General features: G+C 43.1%; 2 protein-coding genes across 2 annotated transcripts; both read right to left on the bottom strand.

Moving 5' to 3' along the window:
* Positions 1–607: 607 nt before the first annotated feature.
* LOC115587418 (uncharacterized) lies at positions 608–4,681 on the bottom strand. The gene is made up of 7 exons (XM_030427219.1): positions 4,664–4,681; positions 4,450–4,478; positions 4,146–4,179; positions 2,649–2,774; positions 2,366–2,506; positions 2,250–2,281; positions 608–1,002 (listed from the first exon to the last, which is right to left on the bottom strand). Exons 3-7 carry the CDS (start codon positions 4,165–4,167, stop codon positions 715–717), a joined length of 609 nt encoding a protein of 202 aa, XP_030283079.1. The 5' UTR covers positions 4,168–4,179; positions 4,450–4,478; positions 4,664–4,681; the 3' UTR covers positions 608–714.
* Positions 4,682–6,478: 1,797 nt separating this feature from the next.
* Positions 6,479–19,428, bottom strand: LOC115587424 (protein FAM171B-like). Its single transcript, XM_030427225.1, has 8 exons — positions 19,079–19,428; positions 11,808–12,041; positions 10,817–10,909; positions 10,560–10,718; positions 9,310–9,480; positions 8,953–9,069; positions 8,623–8,746; positions 6,479–7,665 (listed from the first exon to the last, which is right to left on the bottom strand). The coding sequence occupies exons 1-8, from the start codon at positions 19,263–19,265 to the stop codon at positions 6,825–6,827; spliced, it is 1,926 nt and encodes a 641-aa protein (XP_030283085.1). The 5' UTR covers positions 19,266–19,428; the 3' UTR covers positions 6,479–6,824.
* Positions 19,429–20,309: the final 881 nt, after the last annotated feature.

Raw genomic sequence — 20,309 nt, 5'->3', positions numbered from 1 at the left:
CAGGAGAATTCACCCAGTGACAGATAATATACCAGGCAGGCACACAGTCGTTCATCACCTGGACTTTTACTTTCCCATCACCGTTATTTCAGAACACTCTTTTCTCCTGTATTTCTCCCAACTGATGTGAACTTTTCCACCTTTTTTGTTATTATAACCAGTTTATGGCGCTGCAGTGTGTAGTTCAGTGCCATTAGAGAAGAAAGACTATTTAGACACATTTCAGACACCATGTAAAGAAGAAATCCCCCTTTCTTCCGTAAAATTTTAAAGGAAGGGGGCTGTAAAAATCTGCCACGTTGATTTTTGCTGTCAGTCAAAGCATGAAAAAGTCACATTACTTTATGCCACAGAGCTAATTATCCTGTGTTGTTTATATTTTGTTATTTTCATTCTTTAAATATCATCAGAATGCAGGAAACAGTCCTTGAATCTCAGGTTGTTCAGGGGTAAGACCTGAAAGCTGGAAACTGCTTTGGTTTGGAAATCCATCCTTTTTTTTTCTTAGTCTCGAGGTCGGCGAGTATGAAACATTATCATCCAGTACAGACACACTTCCTTTCCAACTGTTACAAACATAACTGGGTGTGGTCCTTGGGGGTTTTAAAACATTTTATTGAACATTCTGATTAGAAAAACACAGACAATACAAAAATATATCATTTCTGTAGCCAGATTTTGCCCACGATTCAAATTTTCCAATCTCACTGCTGCTCAGCACCACTTTGACATGATGCCCTCGAGCTGTGGATACGTCTCCAGAGCATCCGACGCTTTGAGGATGTCAAGAAAACGGGAGCAGTAGTCTTCACCTTTCAAAATCACGCAATCGAGCAGCTCAGTAACCTTCTCCTCCGGCTGTGCGACACTCTTTACTTTCTGATACTCTCTGTCAGTGATGATTTCTCTGGCCTGCACGTGCTGCAGGATGAAGGAGGGGTCCGCCATCAGTCGGCTGATGAGCTCCACCTTGTGACTAGTGATCATCTTCACAGCACCGCCCTGGAAGACACAGCAGGTTTCATTTATGGGGATGCATCAGTGTTTTCTTTAAATTAAATTGGTCGTTTGCTTTTGGGAAATATTCTACACCATTCTTCTTTCCCAGCATGCAGGTTGTAGACTGAGTGGTAACGTGTGTGTTTACATTTAAAGTCTCTCCCTTGTATGCTTGGGAAATAAAGCTTCAGCTACCTGTAACCACATGAGCAGACACAGAAAGTTTCAGCTCGGTTCAGCAGATCAGTGGCAGCTTTGCGCAAAAAAGTCATGAAACACAGGAGTCAACCTCTCCGAAGACGCTTGAACTCGAGGCTCTTCATCAGCTCATCCTTCAAACGCATCCGGCCATCTGGTGCGTACGGAGACCTACTTGTGACCGACATTCATTTGACAGATGCTGTTGTGCAAAAATCTATCACCTTTTTTCCCATACACTTAATACCGGGAACAATTTGTGCATCATTATTGTTTAAATCAAGGACGTTCGGAGAGGAGGAGCACAGGATTGAAGCGATAAGCTCATCATGGCTGCAAGCTCATCAGCTCTCTGGGAAACTGAAGCTCACTTGAGAGCGTAGCATCAGCTTTGTTCTATCCTTTGAATATTAAACTAGAGTTTATTTAGCATCGCTTGAAAAATGGAAACGGTGAGAGCAGCTTGCCCGGTTCTGTCCGAAGGTGACGAATTACCAGCACCAAAGCTCAATAATGACATATTTTGGTTTCTTATGTTTGCTTAATGCTTACAAAACTTAAATTTAACCAAAGTCAACCCAGGCTGTGCTGACATAAACTGAATCAACTAGTTTCTGGTCAAATTAAATGAAACGACGCTTCTGGATGGCGGCCGACTCGTCCTAAAATCCCAAAGTGTCAACTGAGAACGAGACTCAAAGATCAACGTTTCTCACAAACAGCACCTTTAAAAACTTAGTTAAAGTTATACAAAAAAAAACAACAAAAAAAACAACACAAGGTGCATTCACTTGTTCCTGGAATAATTTGAAAAATGAGCTCACAACTGAGAACATTCAGGAACAGGGTCAACCTAAAGCAGGAAGTGAACCCGGGGGTGTTAACTGTAAAGAAAGCTGGAGGGTTACTGACGTTCAAATCTTCTGTGTTGCAGCAGGTGTGTGTCCAGTACGGGAAGCAACTGTGTGTGTGTGTGTGTGTGTGTGTGTGTGTGTGTGTGTGTGTGTATGTGTGTGTGTGTGTGTATGTGTGTGTGTGTGTGTGTGCTGTACCTTAGAGGAAGGCAGCGTCTTGCCCACAGCTCCTGTGAAGACAGCAACGTTCAGATTTGCTCACACACGTAGTTACTATTGTACAAACATCCGACAGCTCTCCATGAAGATGTTACCTGCTCGTTCTTGTCCTGATGTCACCGTCATTGAGAAATCCAAATCACCCTCAATTTCTCCAAAAGTTATCTTGTCAGCGTTGACACAACTGCCGCCAGTTACGACGTAATCTACATTGGGAACCTGTTGACTCACATTTCCTGAACACGAAAAAAAAAACAACAATCACACGTTCTGGTTTCAACACGCTCAAAACGAAACACTGACGAACATCAGGTTTCACTTCTGAGAGGAGAACAGCTACACGTCAGTTTATTTCACAAGTTTTGGTTTCATTCTCACCGGATGCATCACTTCCACGTTGGACCTTTTGTCCAAAGTTCAGGGATCCCTTCACCTTTCCCAAAGTTATTTCTCTGTGGCTACAAATGCTGCCATCTTCGATATACGCTTTTGGCCTGGATGGCCCTGTAAACATTGATCACAATCATCAGAACTATCCAGAAACTCTGATCACAACCTGTATCCTGCAGAGGATGCATGAGGATGTCATTACCTCGTGATTACGACATAAAAAACTCATGAGCTCAAAAAAAAAAACCCCAAATCAAACTAAACTCATTATCACGGGGAAACAGAAGAAGGAAAGTTTGACGCATGGCCGCTCAGGGAGACTGTAACATACTGTAGTCCTGTATTCTTGAAATGAAGGACGTCTAGATGTGCTAAACAAACGTAAACACGTGGTTTTGTAGTACATCTAAAACTCATGTCTGCTATTCCTTATATCAAGAGTGCTGTCTGTTTATTGGCCCCCTTAAAAAAAGTAGAATATTGCACTTTTAAAGTGAAACTCTCGCCAAAAAGCAACCAAGGCTTTATTTGTGATTGAATATGAGTCAAACCTTCATGTAAATGCATGGGGCACTTTTACGCTAGCATCAAAATTGGTAGGAGGTCCATCATTACTCCCTGCCTGTTAGGTCGCACTCGGGGATCGACACTTTTTGTCTGCCGTGACGGCGGCACGCCGGAGATCCAGCTCCTACGGTGAGTAGTTCAAAAACCTTCTTTTTAGTAAACTCTGTGTACACAAACGATGTTCTCAATGCTCGTGTACATGTGTAGAGACCCTGCTGATACTACGAACAAGTTTCATGTTGTGTCGAGCCTTCGTAGTGTTTTAAAAATAGCGATTTTGATGCTAGCAAAAAAAGTGCCCCTACATCCCATTGAAAATTAGCTTCGCCGAAAATCTTAAAAGTGCCTCTTTTGTCGTAATTATGCTTTTACACGAAGGTTTGACTCATATTCAATTACATATAAAGCCTTGGTTTTTGGCGCGAGTTTCACTTTAAAGGCACACTTTGTAAAAAAAATAAATAAATAAATAAAGCACTAACAAAATGACATTAAATGAATTTTAATCTGCCGTGTAATTATTTACTCTGATGTCTGAACTCACACAACATTAAGACCATTGTGAAACGTACGTGTTTTCATCTCAGCCTTTTGCTCCCCACATGTGAGTGACACCTTTGTCTCTACCTGTAGGGCGAGGCTGCACAAAGTGTGGCCCGCAGCACCAGATCAGCCCTCCCAAAAGGTTTCATATGGCTCCCCACGTGGAGGCGACTTTTAAAAAACTATATCTATCATAATCAACAACTTTTGTGTGATAAAATGCTGTACAAACATGTAGGATCCAGCGACCATTTTGCATTTTACCAGCCCGCCGTTTAGTTTCAGTTTGGGCCCCCGCAAGGAAAGAAAACGTTTGGGCCCCCCTGCTGTAAGTATTCATGCATTTATACGTCAAGGGATAAATGTACAGCTCACCTGATGGAGGTCGGTCAGACATCGTGTCCGTGATCTGCAAGGAGACATAAATGTTGCTCAGAAGCACCAAAGCGAAAGTGTGCTGTAGATTCCAAAGTTAATGGCCGACTTGACAGAGTTTATTACACGCCTGTGGTTCGGCTGCAGAGGATTTACTACTGACAAAATGTGACGTTAGAAAACTTACTACAGTGAATCAACACTGTGAAGTGATGAATCCTAAAAGTTAAGTTTACGCAGAAATGTCAACTTTCAACTAGCGCGCATCTGTGTAGTAACACACACACACACACACACAGCCTACCTTTGTCGTGTCGTCAGCTGCAGTTGTACCTTTCAAAGCGGGTTAAAAATGGTTTAAAGGAGTTAAAGGAGATAATCGAAAGTGAGGAAACGCTCGCTGCTCCGTCCTCTCCCTCTGTTACCAGAAGAATGCGCTCACCTCCCTCCACGATGCCTACCTACACTCCAGCTTCACACACACTCAGTATATATTTACCTGTTGCTGGTGAACTCACCTGCCCTCTGAGATTCCCTCCCTCGGGCGCTGCCACACCTGCTTTTGTGTTTGCATCATGGAAACATCCATCAGCTCTCTCCTCTCTGGTTCTGTAACCAGCCTGTTTATTTGGGCCGGTTCCGCTTCACAGCCAGACCCAGCCCGCCTTATCAGCAGCCCCATCAGAGACTTTGCAAAGAGACACGACTGTGGGTCATCCTGCACTATGAATACTTTTACTTTTGGTACTACATCCAGTACTCTTTGCTGCTGATAGAAATACCTTTGTACTTTTACTTAAGTAGGATTTATACTCGTAACAAGTATTTTTACACCGCAGTACTTTTATTAATGTACATGTGAGTAAAAGATCTGAATACTTCTACCACCAAAAGTGTTGCAGAAGAAATATGATAACCAAATGAGGAGGGGGTAGGAAAGGAAGAAGGAAGCGATGAGGGGGTAGGAGAGTAAGAAGGAAGCGATGACGGGTTAGGAGAGTAAGAAAGGAAGAGATGAGCGAGTTGGAGAGGAAGAAGGAAGCGATGAGGGGGTAGCAGAGGAAGAAGGAAGCGATGAGCAGGTTGGAGAGGAAGAAAGAAGCGATGAGGGGGTAGCAGAGGAAGAAGGAAGCGATGAGGGGGTAGGAGAGGAAGAAGGAAGAGATGAGGGGGTAGGAGAGGAAGAAGGAAGCCATGAGGGGGTAGGAGAGGAAGAAGGAAGCCATGAGGGGGTAGGAGAGGAAGAGGGAAGCCATGAGGGGGTAGGAGAGTAAGAAAGGAAGAGATGAGCGAGTTGGAGAGGAAGAAGGAAGCGATGAGGGGGTTGGAGAGGAAGAAGGAAGCGATGAGCGAGTTGGAGAGGAAGAAAGAAGCGATGAGGGGGTAGCAGAGGAAGAAGGAAGCGATGAGGGGGTAGGAGAGGAAGAAGGAAGAGATGAGGGGGTAGGAGAGGAAGAAGGAAGCCATGAGGGGGTAGGAGAGGAAGAAGGAAGCCATGAGGGGGTAGGAGAGGAAGAGGGAAGCCATGAGGGGGTAGGAGAGGAAGAATGAAGCCATGAGCGGGTTGGAGAGGAAGAAGGAAGCGATGAGCGGGTTGGAGAGGAAGAAGGAAGTGATGAGGGGGTAGCAGAGGAAGAAGGAAGCGATGAGGGGGTAGGAGAGGAAGAAGGAAGAGATGAGGGGGTAGGAGAGGAAGAAGGAAGAGATGAGGGGGTAGGAGAGTAAGAAGGAAGCGATGAGGGGGTAGGAGAGGAAGAAGGAAGAGATGAGGGGGTAGGAGAGTAAGAAGGAAGCGATGAAGGGGTAGGAGAGGAAGAAGGAAGCGATGAGGGGGTAGGAGAGGAAGAAGGAAGAGATGAGGGGGTAGGAGAGGAAGAAGGAAGCCATGAGCGGGTTGGAGAGGAAGAAGGAAGCGATGTTCGGGTTGGAGAGGAAGAAGGAAGAGATGAGGGGGTAGGAGAGGAAGAAGGAAGAGATGAGGGGGTAGGAGAGGAAGAAGGAAGCCATGAGGGGGTAGGAGAGGAAGAGGGAAGCCATGAGGGGGTAGGAGAGGAAGAAGGAAGCGATGAGGGGGTAGGAAAGAAAGAAGACAAGGAGACAGAGGAGGAGAACAAGGAGAAGAGAGGTTGGGAGAAGAAGCGGAAGGTAGAGGAGGTGGTGGAGGAGGAGGAGGAGGAGGAGAAGGAGGAGGAGGAGGAGGAGGCAAAGAAATAGCAGAAGATGGAGAATAAGGAGGAGGAGACAGGAGAAAAAGAAGGAGGAGAAGTGGAGGAGGAGACAACACAGTCTCAAACTGTGTCTCATGTCTATTCAGCGACAGAAACAGTCAGGACAAAGGTCCAGTCTTTAATTCAAATATAATGAAATGATTCACTTCATGATGAAATTCACAAAAAACATGCACAAACAAATCAAACTACATCGTTAAATACAAAAATATCAGTCATGTTAAGTTCGCCATGATAGTCTGTTAATACTGAGGGGATAAAAGTTAATGACTGTTTATGACGGAGGTGTTGACCTCTGAATACATCATCAGAGTTCGGATGTAACGTCCACACGCTCCTGTTGAAACCGTCTGGATTGGCACGTTAATGTACATATATGTATAAAATGAAGGTTATTTGTAGTACAGGTGGAGCTGATGCTGCTGTTCCACAGACTCAGAGGACTGCTGAGTCACTGTGGAGGTGTATCTTTACTGCCGGATGAGCTTTTGACAAACGTGGCGTTGCGCTCCAGCGTCACGGCCCTCCTTCCAGGCGTCTGGTTCAGTTCGCTCATATCCACCCCCGAGTCCAGGCTCGTCTCTCGGCTCTCCACCGGCCTCCGTCTCCTCTGCTGCTCCGACACGGCGTAATGGATCTCCGCCGCAGGTTTCCCCTCCAGCGACACAAACCAGGCCCGAGGTGGCTGAAGTGACGGGATTCTGGAAAGTTCTGCCAAGGTGTGCACAGAGTGTCTGCCGCCCCGGATGTTATGTAAAGTTCCTGGGACGGAAGCCGACTCCGGGAGGCTGAAGTGACCCCTGGATGTCTTTGTGGACGCTGCTGCTTGACTGCCCTCTAAAACCCCGAGCTGGTCCTCAGATTCCTCCGCCTGGTTCTGGGTGGCAGAGGAGCCTTTTGGGGCCGTCTGTGTGAAGCTGTCTTTGCTCTCGGCGGCGCTGCCGTTTGTCGCCCCGGTGCGAGGAAGAGTGGCCGACCTGCTCCACTGGGGTTCATCCGGCTGCTCGTCCAGATGGAAGAACGCCGGAGCGTGAAGGATGGCGACAGGCTGGTTGTAGAAAAACAAACTGTCGGTCAGAGAGGCCGGAACTCTGATCTGCTGCTTCGTTTTATCAAAACCGTTCAGATCGTTGAGCTCCAGGTCGTTACAGTCCACCGCGATGGCCACAGCACCGGGGTTGGTTATCACATCGTGCAGATTATCCCCCTTTTCTCCTTCCTCGTCTTCATCACAGGTGGAGGTGGTCTGGTCTCTTCTCATCACAGGGAGGATCTTCTTTCTTTGAGTTTCACTGAGCGAACAAGACAAGAACATTCGACTTAAACAGTGACAGGAAAATGAAACTGAGTGTAGGAGTTTGTTCTTTTGTCTAAATGCTCACCGCTCAAAAAATACATTTGCTTTTGTAGTCAGTGAGCAGTTACTGATTCCTTGGTGTTTTACTGATACAGAAGTATTTTTAAATACTCTGCCTTGTAGGGTTGAAAAGTTTAGTCGGCCTGGATTCACCACAGAGGGGACCTTGAGAGTTGACAGAGCTTTCAGTGTTGTTTGAGGAACTTCTAGCTGCTAGAGACGGCAGCTACAGGGGTGGTTTAGGTGTCACGGCAAAAACAACAATGGCCGCCAAACAAGAGGTTAGCATAGCGGCTGTAGCATCTGTTACATCCGAATTGATGTTTCCTCTCTTCTCTAGACTGGCTTCGGTAACGCTCTCCTACTGTTGATCTGATTAGTTGATAAGCCTGTGACAGACAGTGATTGACACATGGTTCGTCCAATCACCTGCCAAGCAAGTGCCTGAGTTTTCCAAACTCTACCTAGCAGCTCCGTTCAAATCACTACTAACATATTCTTGAAATTATGACTTCGGTCGAAACCTCAGAGCTACGAGGAGGTAATAGAGTCGCAAAGAAGTAGTGTCATTATCTTTATGACAGAGAAACTTTGCTACAAGCTGGTGATACATCAGCAACTCTTAAAAGTACTGGCAGGTAGGAACTACAACCCTCAGGTACAGCCTGTAAAAGCACATAATGACCTTGTGTTTTTACACGTGGTTGATATGAGCCAGGACGACATTTACGATTGCGGCAAAACCAGAAATTGCGTCTTTAAAAAGTTATTTCCCGAGACCTAAACATTCAAAACATAAATAAAACAGAATGTGATCATCTGTAACACTCCCACAAATTAATAGCATATATATATATATGTACATTAAGAATGAGATGAAGGCGTCTGTTACCTGCGATTACACAGTAACACAACCAGAAGACAGATGACAATTACGAGCATTCCTCCGAGGATTACAATCAGCAGAGACGAATGCTGCAAGATGAAGTCGACGGGGACGTCAAGTCCAAAGAAACCTAACGTGTAAAGAAAATTAAGAAGATGTCGGATGAATTATAAGCATAAGCAATAAAAACCATAATAGGTGAAGATGATAAAGGTTTTGATTGATTATCGTGATGTTTCCATGTTGCTGCTCAACATGCTAATAGTTCTGGCATTAAAAATACAGAGCGCTGCATCTTATTTACGGTTTTTTAACATCTTCGCAGTGAGCACTTACGTCTGGTTGGAGACAGAGGTGCTGCTATCCAGTAACCAAGATGAGGAGCTGTGAACGTCCACACGAGTTTTCCCTCTGATGACGCCACCGACCCCAGACCTTTTCTCATCCAGCCACCTACAGCAGCCAAAACAAATACCGTCTTGAATTTCCCACAATTACTAGAAAAAAAAATGTGCTCATGTTTTTCCAAAGTCAGTCTAGGTTAATAAGAAGGCTTTGATTAAGGTAAAAACAGCTCTAATCTATCTTCAATATCAAAGTTTGCCAAGAAATGACCCAAAGTTCCCCTGATTCTTCTACAATCAAAAAAGACTAGATGTTTTTTTGCGTGCATGATTGTGATTATGTCCTCACCAGTCGTCCGGTTGAAGAACCAAGCTGGAACAACGTTGGAAGCCTGGAGTCCAGAGCTGTCAGGGAGGCTGAGGCTGATCTGCACGGGCCCACTCACATGTAACTCCGTGTCTCCTGAGAAAAGCTGCACGCTGACGGCCGCCACGGGACTCAACTCCACACTGACGTATCCTTGACAAAGAGAAAGAGGCCGTGCTCAGGAGAATACGTGGACCAGACTCATTCATTTGACCTTTTTCTTGGATGAAGGTGTCTTGAATCAAGTGTTCACACATCAGCTAAATGGTCCCAGCTCGACATTGTAACAGATTAAATCAGTTTTAAGGGCAAACGTTCAGAAATAAGGTCAGTCAGTTAAAACTAAAACTTGTCCTTCTCTCTTCTACCACTAGATGGAGCCACAGGAAAAAAAACAAGCTGATCTTACACACAGTGAGGTTTTAACTTTTCACATCTTGACCCAACAATAGATTACAAATGTGGTGGAAAGTAACTGAGTACATTTACTCGAGTACTGTCCTTGAGTTCAATAAAGTATTTCCACTCTCTGCAAATTTACACTTCTACTCTATTAGACTACGGAGGCAATTATTGTACTTTTTACTCCCCTATAATCCACAACTCAGTTTCTGGTGACTGAGCAGATTTAGTTTAATAAATCAACAGATAAATTATGAAGTAATATTATAGATCTAATTGATCTTGAATGGTCAACGAGGAGATAAAGTTTATATAAGACCACCTGTGCGAGATTTAACATTGTAGTGATGAACCCAGTAATAATAATAATATAATATATAATAATATACATTATTCTAAAAATAACATTCTGCATTTCAAGAAGCTTTAGTTTACAATCAGAGCAGGTCGGTACTCTATACTCTTATTTACTTTAATGCTAATACTTTAGCATTAATACTTTAAAAAATGCTGAGCTATTAAAAATCAAATGCATGACTTTTGTTTTGCTTGTTCCTACAGTGTACAGCTCCTCTTTTTTACCGAAGCAAAGCACTACAGACTGCAGAGGTGGGAGAAGTACTCAGATTGTAGTGCTTGAGCCAACGCAGTGTAACATCTGGATAAAGATAGCTGATTGTTGAGTGAACCACCAATACAAGGTGTCAGTTTTTGAAGACCTGAGTCTCCTGCAGGAGTTAGATTTCGTTATGTTCATAATCTGAGTACTTCTTCCACCTCTGCAGTCTGTAGTGCTTCATTTTAGTCTCAATTTCAAAGTTGACCTCTACCTGATTTTCTGCTCATGATGCCCAGTGTGTTCAGATAGTTGTCCTCCTCTGACGGCAGCTTGGGAACAGTCAGATACGCTTTAACAGAGGTGACATTACTGCCGTCTGTCAGGTTCAGAAGGCTCTTAGGAAACTGGACGACGGGCCGCGACGAGGCATCTACAAATTAGAGAAAACACGATTATTAACAGCTGGAGAGAGACAGAGCGAGGAAGAAGGAGAACATAAAAAGTGTGACTTAACAGCATTTACAGTACCAGATGTTTTGCCCGTGATCAGGACAGAATCCTCAAAGAGCCAGATGTTCCCCTGAGTCCGACCCAGCAGTGACATGGTGACGGATGAAAAAACTGCAGCAAAGATACGAGAAAAAGGGGAAAGAGGCATGATGAGTTCTTCTTCTCTGAAAATGAATTGCTTTCTTTAGAAATGGAGGAGTTTTAACCACAAAAAACAATCGCTGAAGATTCAGCAAGTAGTTGTGCTCGAGCGCCGCATCTAATTAGGTGTCAAACTCAGTCGGGTCGGAGCAAAATGTGACCGTGCAATTATGATCAGAAAGTTCTGAAAATGACTAAAACATATGAAGCTCAGCACTTTATGTGATTTCGTTTTAACAAGACATCATTTGAAAATAAGAATAAAATAAATAACTGTTATCTATTCTCACACGGCTTTGAATGTGTGAGTGATTTGAAGCAACAGACAAAAAGAGAAAGAAGCTCCTTAATGAAGTCTAGCACTTCTGCCTCTGTGTGGACCGTACAAAGCTCCGGGAAGACTAAACATACTTACTGAGTTTTGATCATGAGCGCCGATAATTTGATTGAATTTTATCCATTTTATTGAGTTTATCATCTGCAGTGATTCAGATAAATGTCAGCGTTAATCCTTTAAAAAGCCTCAAAAAGTCTAAAGTCTAATGATCTGAATTCTATCTTGAAGTCCAAATACAAGTATGACTGGATTTAAATTTTGATGTCACATTAAGGTCACATTTGAGGTCACATCAGTCTCGCTTTTAAATGTGCTTCTTTTTGTTGGGATTTTTTTCCTGATTGCAAGTGAAGAGGAGAAGGTGCAGGATTGTTTTGATTTGATGCTAATGTACTTTTGGGAAATAAAGATGTCATGACCTTTAGGCATCTGTAAAAGCCTCCGGATATACATATGAAGTAATTCTGGGGACTCTGATTTTCCTCCCTCAAACTGTTGAAAACCTGCAGAGACCCTGAATAAACATCTTACTTGGCGTTCTGTCGGTTTTACAAGGCAGCAGTGTGCAAATGTAGCCGTCCTTGCTGGCCACGATCGCGATCGGCATCCCAGTTTGGTGAAGCACATGAAGCAAGACGCTGCCGTCCTCCCCAGTGAGAGCTGTGCTGATCCTGGTGTAGTTGACGTAGACCTCCACTGTTGCCTGGCTCAGTTGCTGACGAGTCAGCATGTCGTCGACCTGCACCTTCAGGTCAAACGCAGAACCTGGAGAATAGACAATAAACATAGATAAAATAAGGTGCTCCTCTTGTTTTGTCCACATTTGGCCTCGTTTCCAATTAACCCAGATGGGACCTCACTGACGACAAAAATGGGAAAAGTAATTTGCAGCATCCCCCCGAGGATATCAATCAATTAATCCTGGGAGATTTTAAAGAGGTGGACACAAATACAAAATGTTTAAACTGGCCAATTAGTGCATTAAGGCACGCGTTCAAGATGACATTGTGCTACATCAGCATGCAGACGGCTAACGACAGTACATACATCCAATAATGTGAGTCTTCTGAGGTGGCCCCGATCATTACGTGTTTTGCAGGGAGCTCCATGAGGATCCCATTCAGGGCCGACTGATAATGCGACACTTCATCCACTAACTCAATTAGCCGCTTTCACACTGTGCACCAGCACCCCATGATCATGACAACAACACTTCATCTCTCAGAGGTATCGCGTCGCATAACAATGTAGGGATGTTCAGTCATGCGACACTAATTCCCCGTATAAATAAATGCCGGTCACGCCGATGAGCAAACCATACCGATGATGAGACATTAAAAGCTGCATTTATCAATATTTGTATCTCAACAATGGATCAAATTACCATGACTACATTTACATGCACATTAATAGAGCGCTACAGCCAGGAGACAAGTTAGCATCTTTGCATCGGTTCACTCCATTTCTGTGGTGGAAAACAAGTTCAAGATATTGTCACATTTTCTTCTGCGACATAAAATACTTTAGAGTACACCAGGTTTAAATTATAAAGCGTTTATGTCCCTTAAAAAAGGGCAGTCGCTAACAAGCAGCTAAATGACACTACAGAGGTTGTCGGGGACATTAAACGTCATCGTGCCTAACGTGGAGACTCATAAACTCATTAGTCTGTCTTCACTGGTGCCCTTTATTTGCAAACCATTCGAACTCTACTATAAATTAATCAATCTACAAGTTGTGAAGTAAAAGCGTCAGAGGAAGCTTGTTGGTGGTGACGTTAAAGTCATGTAATCGCAATGTAGGTCGGTAATAGCATTTTTTATTAAGCCAGGTCCAGGTAGGCCTAGAAAAACTCTCATCCCTGTAGCCCTCAATAATCCACTATTACTCAGATTATGACATTATAATTAATTTGAAACGGGGCAGGTAAATGACATATTTGGTTTGCATCTAACAAATTAGACCATGTACCAAACATAGCATTTTCTGATTAACACACGTGGAACATCCGGTATTATCCTGGTTTACGGAGCATTCTTTGGACACGTACAGCATATTCAGAACACGTCTCTCAGTTCGGGTTTTTAGCAAAAAGTCTGCTGGGCTTGGGTCGAGACGCGTGTTCAGCAGAGGAGCCTCATGGTCGGAAGAGGACACATGTTTTTGGATAAGCACAAATAAAGAACCTCTTTGTCTTTTTCTCGCCCTTTATTTCTGACTCACCTGCGTTTCATTTGTTAATTAGCTTCAGTGTATTTAAGTCTGAATGTTTCCCGTCACTCTTTGTCAGTGCGTCTGCATGTTCACACCTGCTCCCCCGTCCTTCTCAACCTTTCATTTTGTGCCTTTTGTTCTTTTGTGGATTCAGTTTTATGTCGATAAAGCTTGCCTTTTTGTTTTCCAACCTGCCTGCCGTGGTCTCTTACATTTGCCATTTTTGCCAAACTGTGCCGCATGTAAACATCATTCAGTCAGTGTGGAATAAGCTGTCACTCCATGTGACAAATCACCAACAACTCTGCATTTCCTGTTAGCTTGATGGACCATTTTAGCATCTTTGGCTAATTGTTATGCTTTTTACAGACATGTAAACAAGCTCTGCTGACAAAGTTAGCAACTAGCTGGAGCATACAGAGGAGCGTCCATCCAGAGGTGTTTGAGACCAGAGTTTTAGGCAGAGCTGAAACTAGATTGATTACTTGTTTTACATTTGACTGGGGGTCAGAAACATGATTCTAAACAAACTCTTATGCTGGATATAAAAATTAAGCAATTGTGTGCTAGCATGTCCACCACAACAACTTTAGAAGCCAGTCAGTGTTGTGTCTACAAGGTCTTTTTTGCCCCATGTGGCCGAAAAAAATCCACTAATGCTTTAAATTGTTAAGCATTCCAAACAGCAGCAGTCTTTGTGGTAAAAGTGTATAAACATTTTTTGCTGTGGACAGCTGTGAAGGTGGCATTGCAAAAAGCTAGAAAATGCACAGACCAGCTGCAATATCTGAGACCAGGAGCCCCATATCAACTAGTGATGGAGCCGCCGAACAATGCTTCAAAGAAACTGCTCGGTACAAAGAGTACTGTGTGCAGCTGCGAAACTCTGCCAGCACTGACCACTGCCAAGGTATCTTCCTTCACCTACGGCCCTGCCATAAATATTCTCCACCGCACTGTGCTGATGCAGTCTGGGCCAGAGAGTGAGTTTCGGGAGCCATAAATCTCAGCAGCCATCATCATCAACTCTCTCCAGTTACAGTAGAGAATAGCTATTTTGTGCTTGGAGGCCATAAAAAAGGTCTTTATTGCACTTTTTATTAGTAAGTAAATGCTGCAATATCGCTGTAGCAGCAGTCTCACCAGTTTAAATGTCATAAGCATCTTCCTCTAATGGGGACGCTTTCACAGCACTGACAGAAGTGGTTGAATGTTCTGCTGGTCTGATTGCTCATAATCCTGCTGCTAAAACAGATCAGCCAAAGCTTTACTGAACACTCATGAAGCCGAGTCTTATGCCACCAGCTTTCACAATATTTTAGACAACAGCCAAAACCAGATAACCAGATCATCCCCATATCGCTCCCCCCGAACAATTCCCTTTGAACTGAAGCAGGGAAAAGGCCCGGAGCTGCCAGTTGTGCCTGCATTTCCAGCCATAATATGCAAAAAAACATCTACGTTTGGCAGTTCTAGTGTCAACCCCGCTGGGACACGTACACCAGTGCAGATGGGCAAGAGGATGCTTGTTTTTTCAGGAGAGGCAGCCTCTACTTTATATGTACTCTGCCTTAGTGGCCAAACAGAACAGAAGGGGGTCACTACATCTGAAGTGGAGGTGTTTCGTGCCAGATTACTATAATCTTCCCATTTGGCGAAGTGAAGCGCGCCACAAAGAGGTTTATGAAGTGGATTGAAATGGGCCGTCTGAGGCCACTGGGGCAGATGAGAAAGAGATCCAATGTTTGTGTGTGTCTGTGATGTGACTGGAATACTGTTATTATCAGGGGCGTGATAGCACTGGTGTCCAATCAAGTGAAGCACACTGTGAACCAACTGAAATACATCTATAGACCACGTTTAAGACATTTCCAGCAGGGGTCGGGGATAAATCGATTCGAAGACGCATCATGATTCTCTCTTGAAAGAGAGTCAGTAATCAGAAATTTAAAACCCAATTCTTTGTCTTGTAACATAATTGCCTGTAACAAGACCGTTCTGAACATTTTGGCAGAACCAACTGGATGGTAGAATGTGACAGATTTAAAGCGCTTTGTGGTCATGTTCAAGGGTCACAACACATTATCCATATCCCATTATATTTTATTGCAATGGAACTGGTTCAACAAATAGCAGCTTTGCATTTCCGTTTCCTCTTACAATGGTAGGTCATAAATTGTGGTTTGAGTTAAGCTAGCTTCTCTCCACACATAACACAAACCACCGTCCCCTCATGTGAAGATGTTGGGAGTCATCCACCCATCTATCCCAACCAGTCCCTTGTTCCTTAGCTCACTACATAATTATTTTAACGGAAACCACAATCTACCCTCTAACCGAAACTAAATTCCTTCTGTGCTGAAACTCCCAACCAGGTAGTTTGTGTCCCTTAACGTAACCAATTAGATGTTTTTGTGACTAAACATAACCGAGAAGTTTCTGTGCTAAAGTCCAACCAAAGTTATATTTTCCTAACAGTAGAACATGTAAATCTTGTTTACGTTCTAAGCTAGGCTACTTTGTTAGCCTTGGCGTTAGCCTGTTAGTGGAGTCAAACAAGCTTTGTCCCCAGTCTTGTCATCACACACACCCGTTTGCACCACTCACCAACACCAAGTCCTCATTTAACATTGTAGCAACATTAAATACAGAAATTGGAGCTGAATGTCTTGGCGATGTCACAACAGGGTGTTGCAAAGACGTCATCTTGGCACCGTTTACCAGTTTCGTTGAGGATGACAGAGCGTGAGCAAAGATTTGGAAGTAAGTCTTTTTTTATGAATGTGTATTATTGTAGATATGCTATGTTTTAAGAGTAGCTAGTCGTCACTTAGTGAAAAAAAGTGTCACGTATAGAAATAAAACATTTTAAGGGATTGAGATGCATCAATAATTGTATCACAATCAAATCCCTTTCTAATTTCGGGGTGCCAAGAGCCTGCCAAATAAAAATAAAGACAGTATATATCAGAATGACAAGTTGTAATTATTAAGAGCAGAAATCAACATCCACAGGGAGGAGCACAAACATGTTGACTGGCCATTTCCGTGAGACCACCAGGCGGCAAACACAAACAGATGGTCTGGCAGGGACTTATCTCTGGTGACCCCATCCCCACCCCACCCTCTCCACAAAATGCTTGTTTGTGTGCTGGAATTAGGCCACACATTCCACGGTTGGCGGAAAAAAAAAAACAAGCGCACCCTTTGATATGTGGGCCAAACCGGCCATGAGCACGAGCCAGCAATATCAGATTGAAGAGAAACAATAAAAGGTGCTTACGATGGAGCTTTCCCCCCAAAAAAACACCAGCCCTGTTGTCTAATAATCAAAATCCTCCCCCTGGGATTAAATCTCTAAATCTGTTGCCCATTATGAAGGGACAATAATGAAGATGCATGGGCGAGCTGTCCATCTGTTCAAGAGAGGAGGTGTTTATTCTTGCATTTGTATTTTTAAGATTTGTATCTTGTAGAAGAGGAGAGAGGGCGATCATTCCCCTGAGAGTTTACTCTGTACTGAAAGGACAGGAAGGCTAAGAGGAGATGGTTTGGCAGGACACTACGCAGGCCTGCAGGGTGGAGGGGAGGTGTTGGGGGTGGTGCTGGAGACAACAGCATGCTTGGGTACATTTCCAAGCATTTCAGTCGTCAGCACAGACGGGGGGGGAGATCATGTGATGACCGATGGTAATGTACTCCTACAGCAGCATGAATTAGTCATGAAGCAGTTGATAAGTGGACGTGGGGCCACAAATCCCCTCTTTCAGCTCCCATCCGACAGCTCTGCTGTAAACAAGAAGCTCATGTCATGACGAGTATGAACGAGGCAGAGAGAAGTACTTCAGAGACAGAAGGAGCAGCGGTATATAATTAAAATGGCCAGCAGGACAAAAAAAATGAAGAAGCTGTAAAGAAGAGAGAGTCTGCTGTAATATATTGGCAAGATCTGAGTGAATATAGAGCGGGGGGCATAAAACTGACAGCTCAATACAAAACCCAAACAAAACTGTTCCTCTTATCTGTAATGATATTTAACCATCGTGACTATTGGTGTGTGATTTCCAAATATCAGCCTCAAGAGAATCTGCCTTCTCTCTTATATAATGGAACTGAATGACATTCGGCTTAGTACATAATACATTTCAAAAACTCAACAGCCATATTTCTCTCCAGAGAGCATTGACCCAGTTACTCAAGATTGTCCACAGATCTTGTTGTGAGAAGTTTCATGTAGGAACTACCGAGCTACTTATAAACGAGAGTTATTAGTCTAAGTTACGTCAAACAGCGTCTTGGTTAGGTTTAGGGAAAACACCATGGCTTGGGTGTAATTTGCAAGAAATAGACAGAATTTGAAGGTAGCTCCAGGACTATAGGGGGCAGCATGATGGCCTGTTGCTGCTCACATTACTACCTAGCATTAGCGGGTACCTCGGTTAGGCGTGGAGCTAAGTAGCCGTTTTAGCTGATGGGAGTGTGTACACAAGGCGACCAAGGATGATGGGGCAGGCCAGAATTGGCCTCCCACTGAACACCAGACAGGGACTGGAACTAGAGTTGACAGATAACTGATTGAATATTGGGGATAGACTACAATACAGAGGCGATTTACAGCATGTCTGTCCAGGACTATGACTCGAGGTCATTTTAATGTCAAAGTGTTGTTTACATTGAGTCAGTGAGGCAATTTAGGTTGTTTTAGTTCAGTAAAAGAAAGAGCAAAGTTGAATTCAGATGGTTTAATGTAGCATTTTTCTTTTTTAGTCAGGAATTTCTCCTCTTTCTTGACATTTCTTGAGATTCTGTTACTTATTAAATCAAGGCCCAAGCTCCTCGCTTTTATATCACCTAGCTGAAACTACAGGTGGTAGAAAGTGGTGTTAGAGGACAGGACAGGCTAACTAACTAGCTGGTTAGCATTCTAACTTTAGTAGACACCTGTGCAACACAGTACAGAGATGTGCAACACTGTTGTGTCTCCTCACAATGAAAAATTCTGTCCATATCGTACAAATTTCTCCTTCTATTTCCATTATTATCGAGCGAAGGCAGACCTCAGGACGTCCAATATCACTGAAATTCAGCTACTCACACCAAAACAGACGAAATATATCATGATATTTTAAATTTTGGGGTGAACTGTACCTTTAATGACCCACAAACACATGTTAAACACACAAAACAAGTAACACTGACACATCTTTGCCTTTAAGAATATTTAAGTCAACTTTAAAGTCACTTTAATGCTCACACATTGTTATGATATTGTAATAATGCACTTGGACTGATATATTGCTGCCTTTGGTGGTGGTGAAGCAGCAGAAAGGGACAGATGGAGGAACTGATGATGAGCTCACACTCCACCACCTATTACTCATGAACAGATCAGTAGATCTGCTGGTAAATCCTGATACAGATGGTCTGTGGGCCTGCAGAATGAGGACAGACATAATCTGATGGAGAAAGACCTCTGAGAGAGGAGAGGATGCACACATTGAATCTCATTCTGCAGTTTTCGTCATTTATTCTGGAACACATCAAACACACAATTTAGAAGTCTGACTGCACTGAGGCACAGAACAAACCTGAAGTTGGACCCAGCAGAACTTGTTGTTGTCTTGGCTGAGAGGACTCCTGCTCCTTCACGTGATCCCACTGTGAAAAGTTCCGGTCGTTGGTATGCACAGAGTGTCGGCTCGGTACTGTGGACTCGCTCCCGTCCGCGCACGAAACCAGAACCAGCGCAGACAACACGCAGAGGAGAAGCCGCATGACTTTTCAGCTGAGTGGACGATCGGCTTCACTTTTCTGCTCGTCACGACTCCAGTTTCCATCTACAGCCCGAGAAGCGCTGCCACCATCATCATCATCATCATCATCGTCGTCACCATCCAGACTGCCCCGCTGCCCGACAGCACACACACACAAACACACACTCACACACACACACACACACACACTAAACTCCTCCCCTTTAATCCCCTGCGCTATCTATCTATCTATCTATCTATCTATCTATCTATCTATCTATTTATAAAACATTAAATGTGATACGAATAAATACTTTAACTTTACTTTGTTGTATTGCTGAAGTAAAAGTACAACCACAGAAAGTTTTTTTTTTTTTTTTTTTTTTTTAATTCTTCAGAATATCGAACATCAGAAAAAAATACTTTCAGTGTAAAAAGTGACTAAGATTGTCGATGAAGACTCATTTTAACGGACTTTAATTTATTTGTAATAAATTATATTTTTCTTTGAAGCTAAAATTGTGGCAGGGTCCGCCATATATAAACAAAGTGAAACAAATTCAGTCATAACAATGTAGAGAGTGTGTTTATTAAGTTTGTTTCGGCATATCTATCTATCAATAAAACATTAAATATGATACGAATAAATACTTTAACTTTTCTTTTTTGTATTACTGAAGTAAGAGTGCAACCACAGAAAGATTTTTAAAGAGTTTTTTATTCAGAATGTCGAACATTATCAGCAAAATAAATAAGGGTGGCAGGGTCCGCCATATATAAAAACAGTGAAACAAATTAGGTCATAAAAATGAGGAGTTTGTTTATTTAGTTAGTTCAGGCATTAAAAAAAATCAACTGATGGTAGTAAGACTTTGAAAATAGTTGATAGTTTAGTTCAGTTTAATTTAACTACAAATGTACCGATGGAACTAAAAAGAATAATACATGTAAAGTAGCAGAATTCATTTTAAAATGAAACCTTGTTACAGAAAATGCCTCCAACAAGTTTTGTTCTGTTAAAAATGAAAATGTTTTTATGCACACTGCACTGGTACACTCATATCTT

Source organism: Sparus aurata, chromosome 9 (genome assembly GCF_900880675.1).
Source record: "Sparus aurata chromosome 9, fSpaAur1.1, whole genome shotgun sequence".
Taxonomy (NCBI): Eukaryota; Metazoa; Chordata; class Actinopteri; order Spariformes; family Sparidae; genus Sparus; species Sparus aurata.
The sequence above is the reverse complement of the archived record's forward strand: the minus strand, read 5'-3'. Positions and strand labels throughout refer to the sequence as shown.

Coding starts and splice junctions, on each gene's coding strand:
- LOC115587424 (XM_030427225.1), bottom strand. CDS start 19,265: ATGCGGCTTCTCCTCTGCGTGTTGTCTGCGCTGGTTCTGGTTTCGTGC. Junction 12,042..19,078: donor TCTGCTGGGTCCAACTTCAG/GTTTGTTCTGTG, acceptor TCTATTCTCCAG/GTTCTGCGTTTGACCTGAAG. Junction 10,910..11,807: donor TAAAACCGACAGAACGCCAA/GTAAGATGTTTA, acceptor TCTTTGCTGCAG/TTTTTTCATCCGTCACCATG.
- LOC115587418 (XM_030427219.1), bottom strand. CDS start 4,167: ATGTCTGACCGACCTCCATCAG. Junction 2,775..4,145: donor GTCTGACCGACCTCCATCAG/GTGAGCTGTACA, acceptor CAATGTTTACAG/GGCCATCCAGGCCAAAAGCG. Junction 2,507..2,648: donor ACGTGGAAGTGATGCATCCG/GTGAGAATGAAA, acceptor TTTCGTGTTCAG/GAAATGTGAGTCAACAGGTT.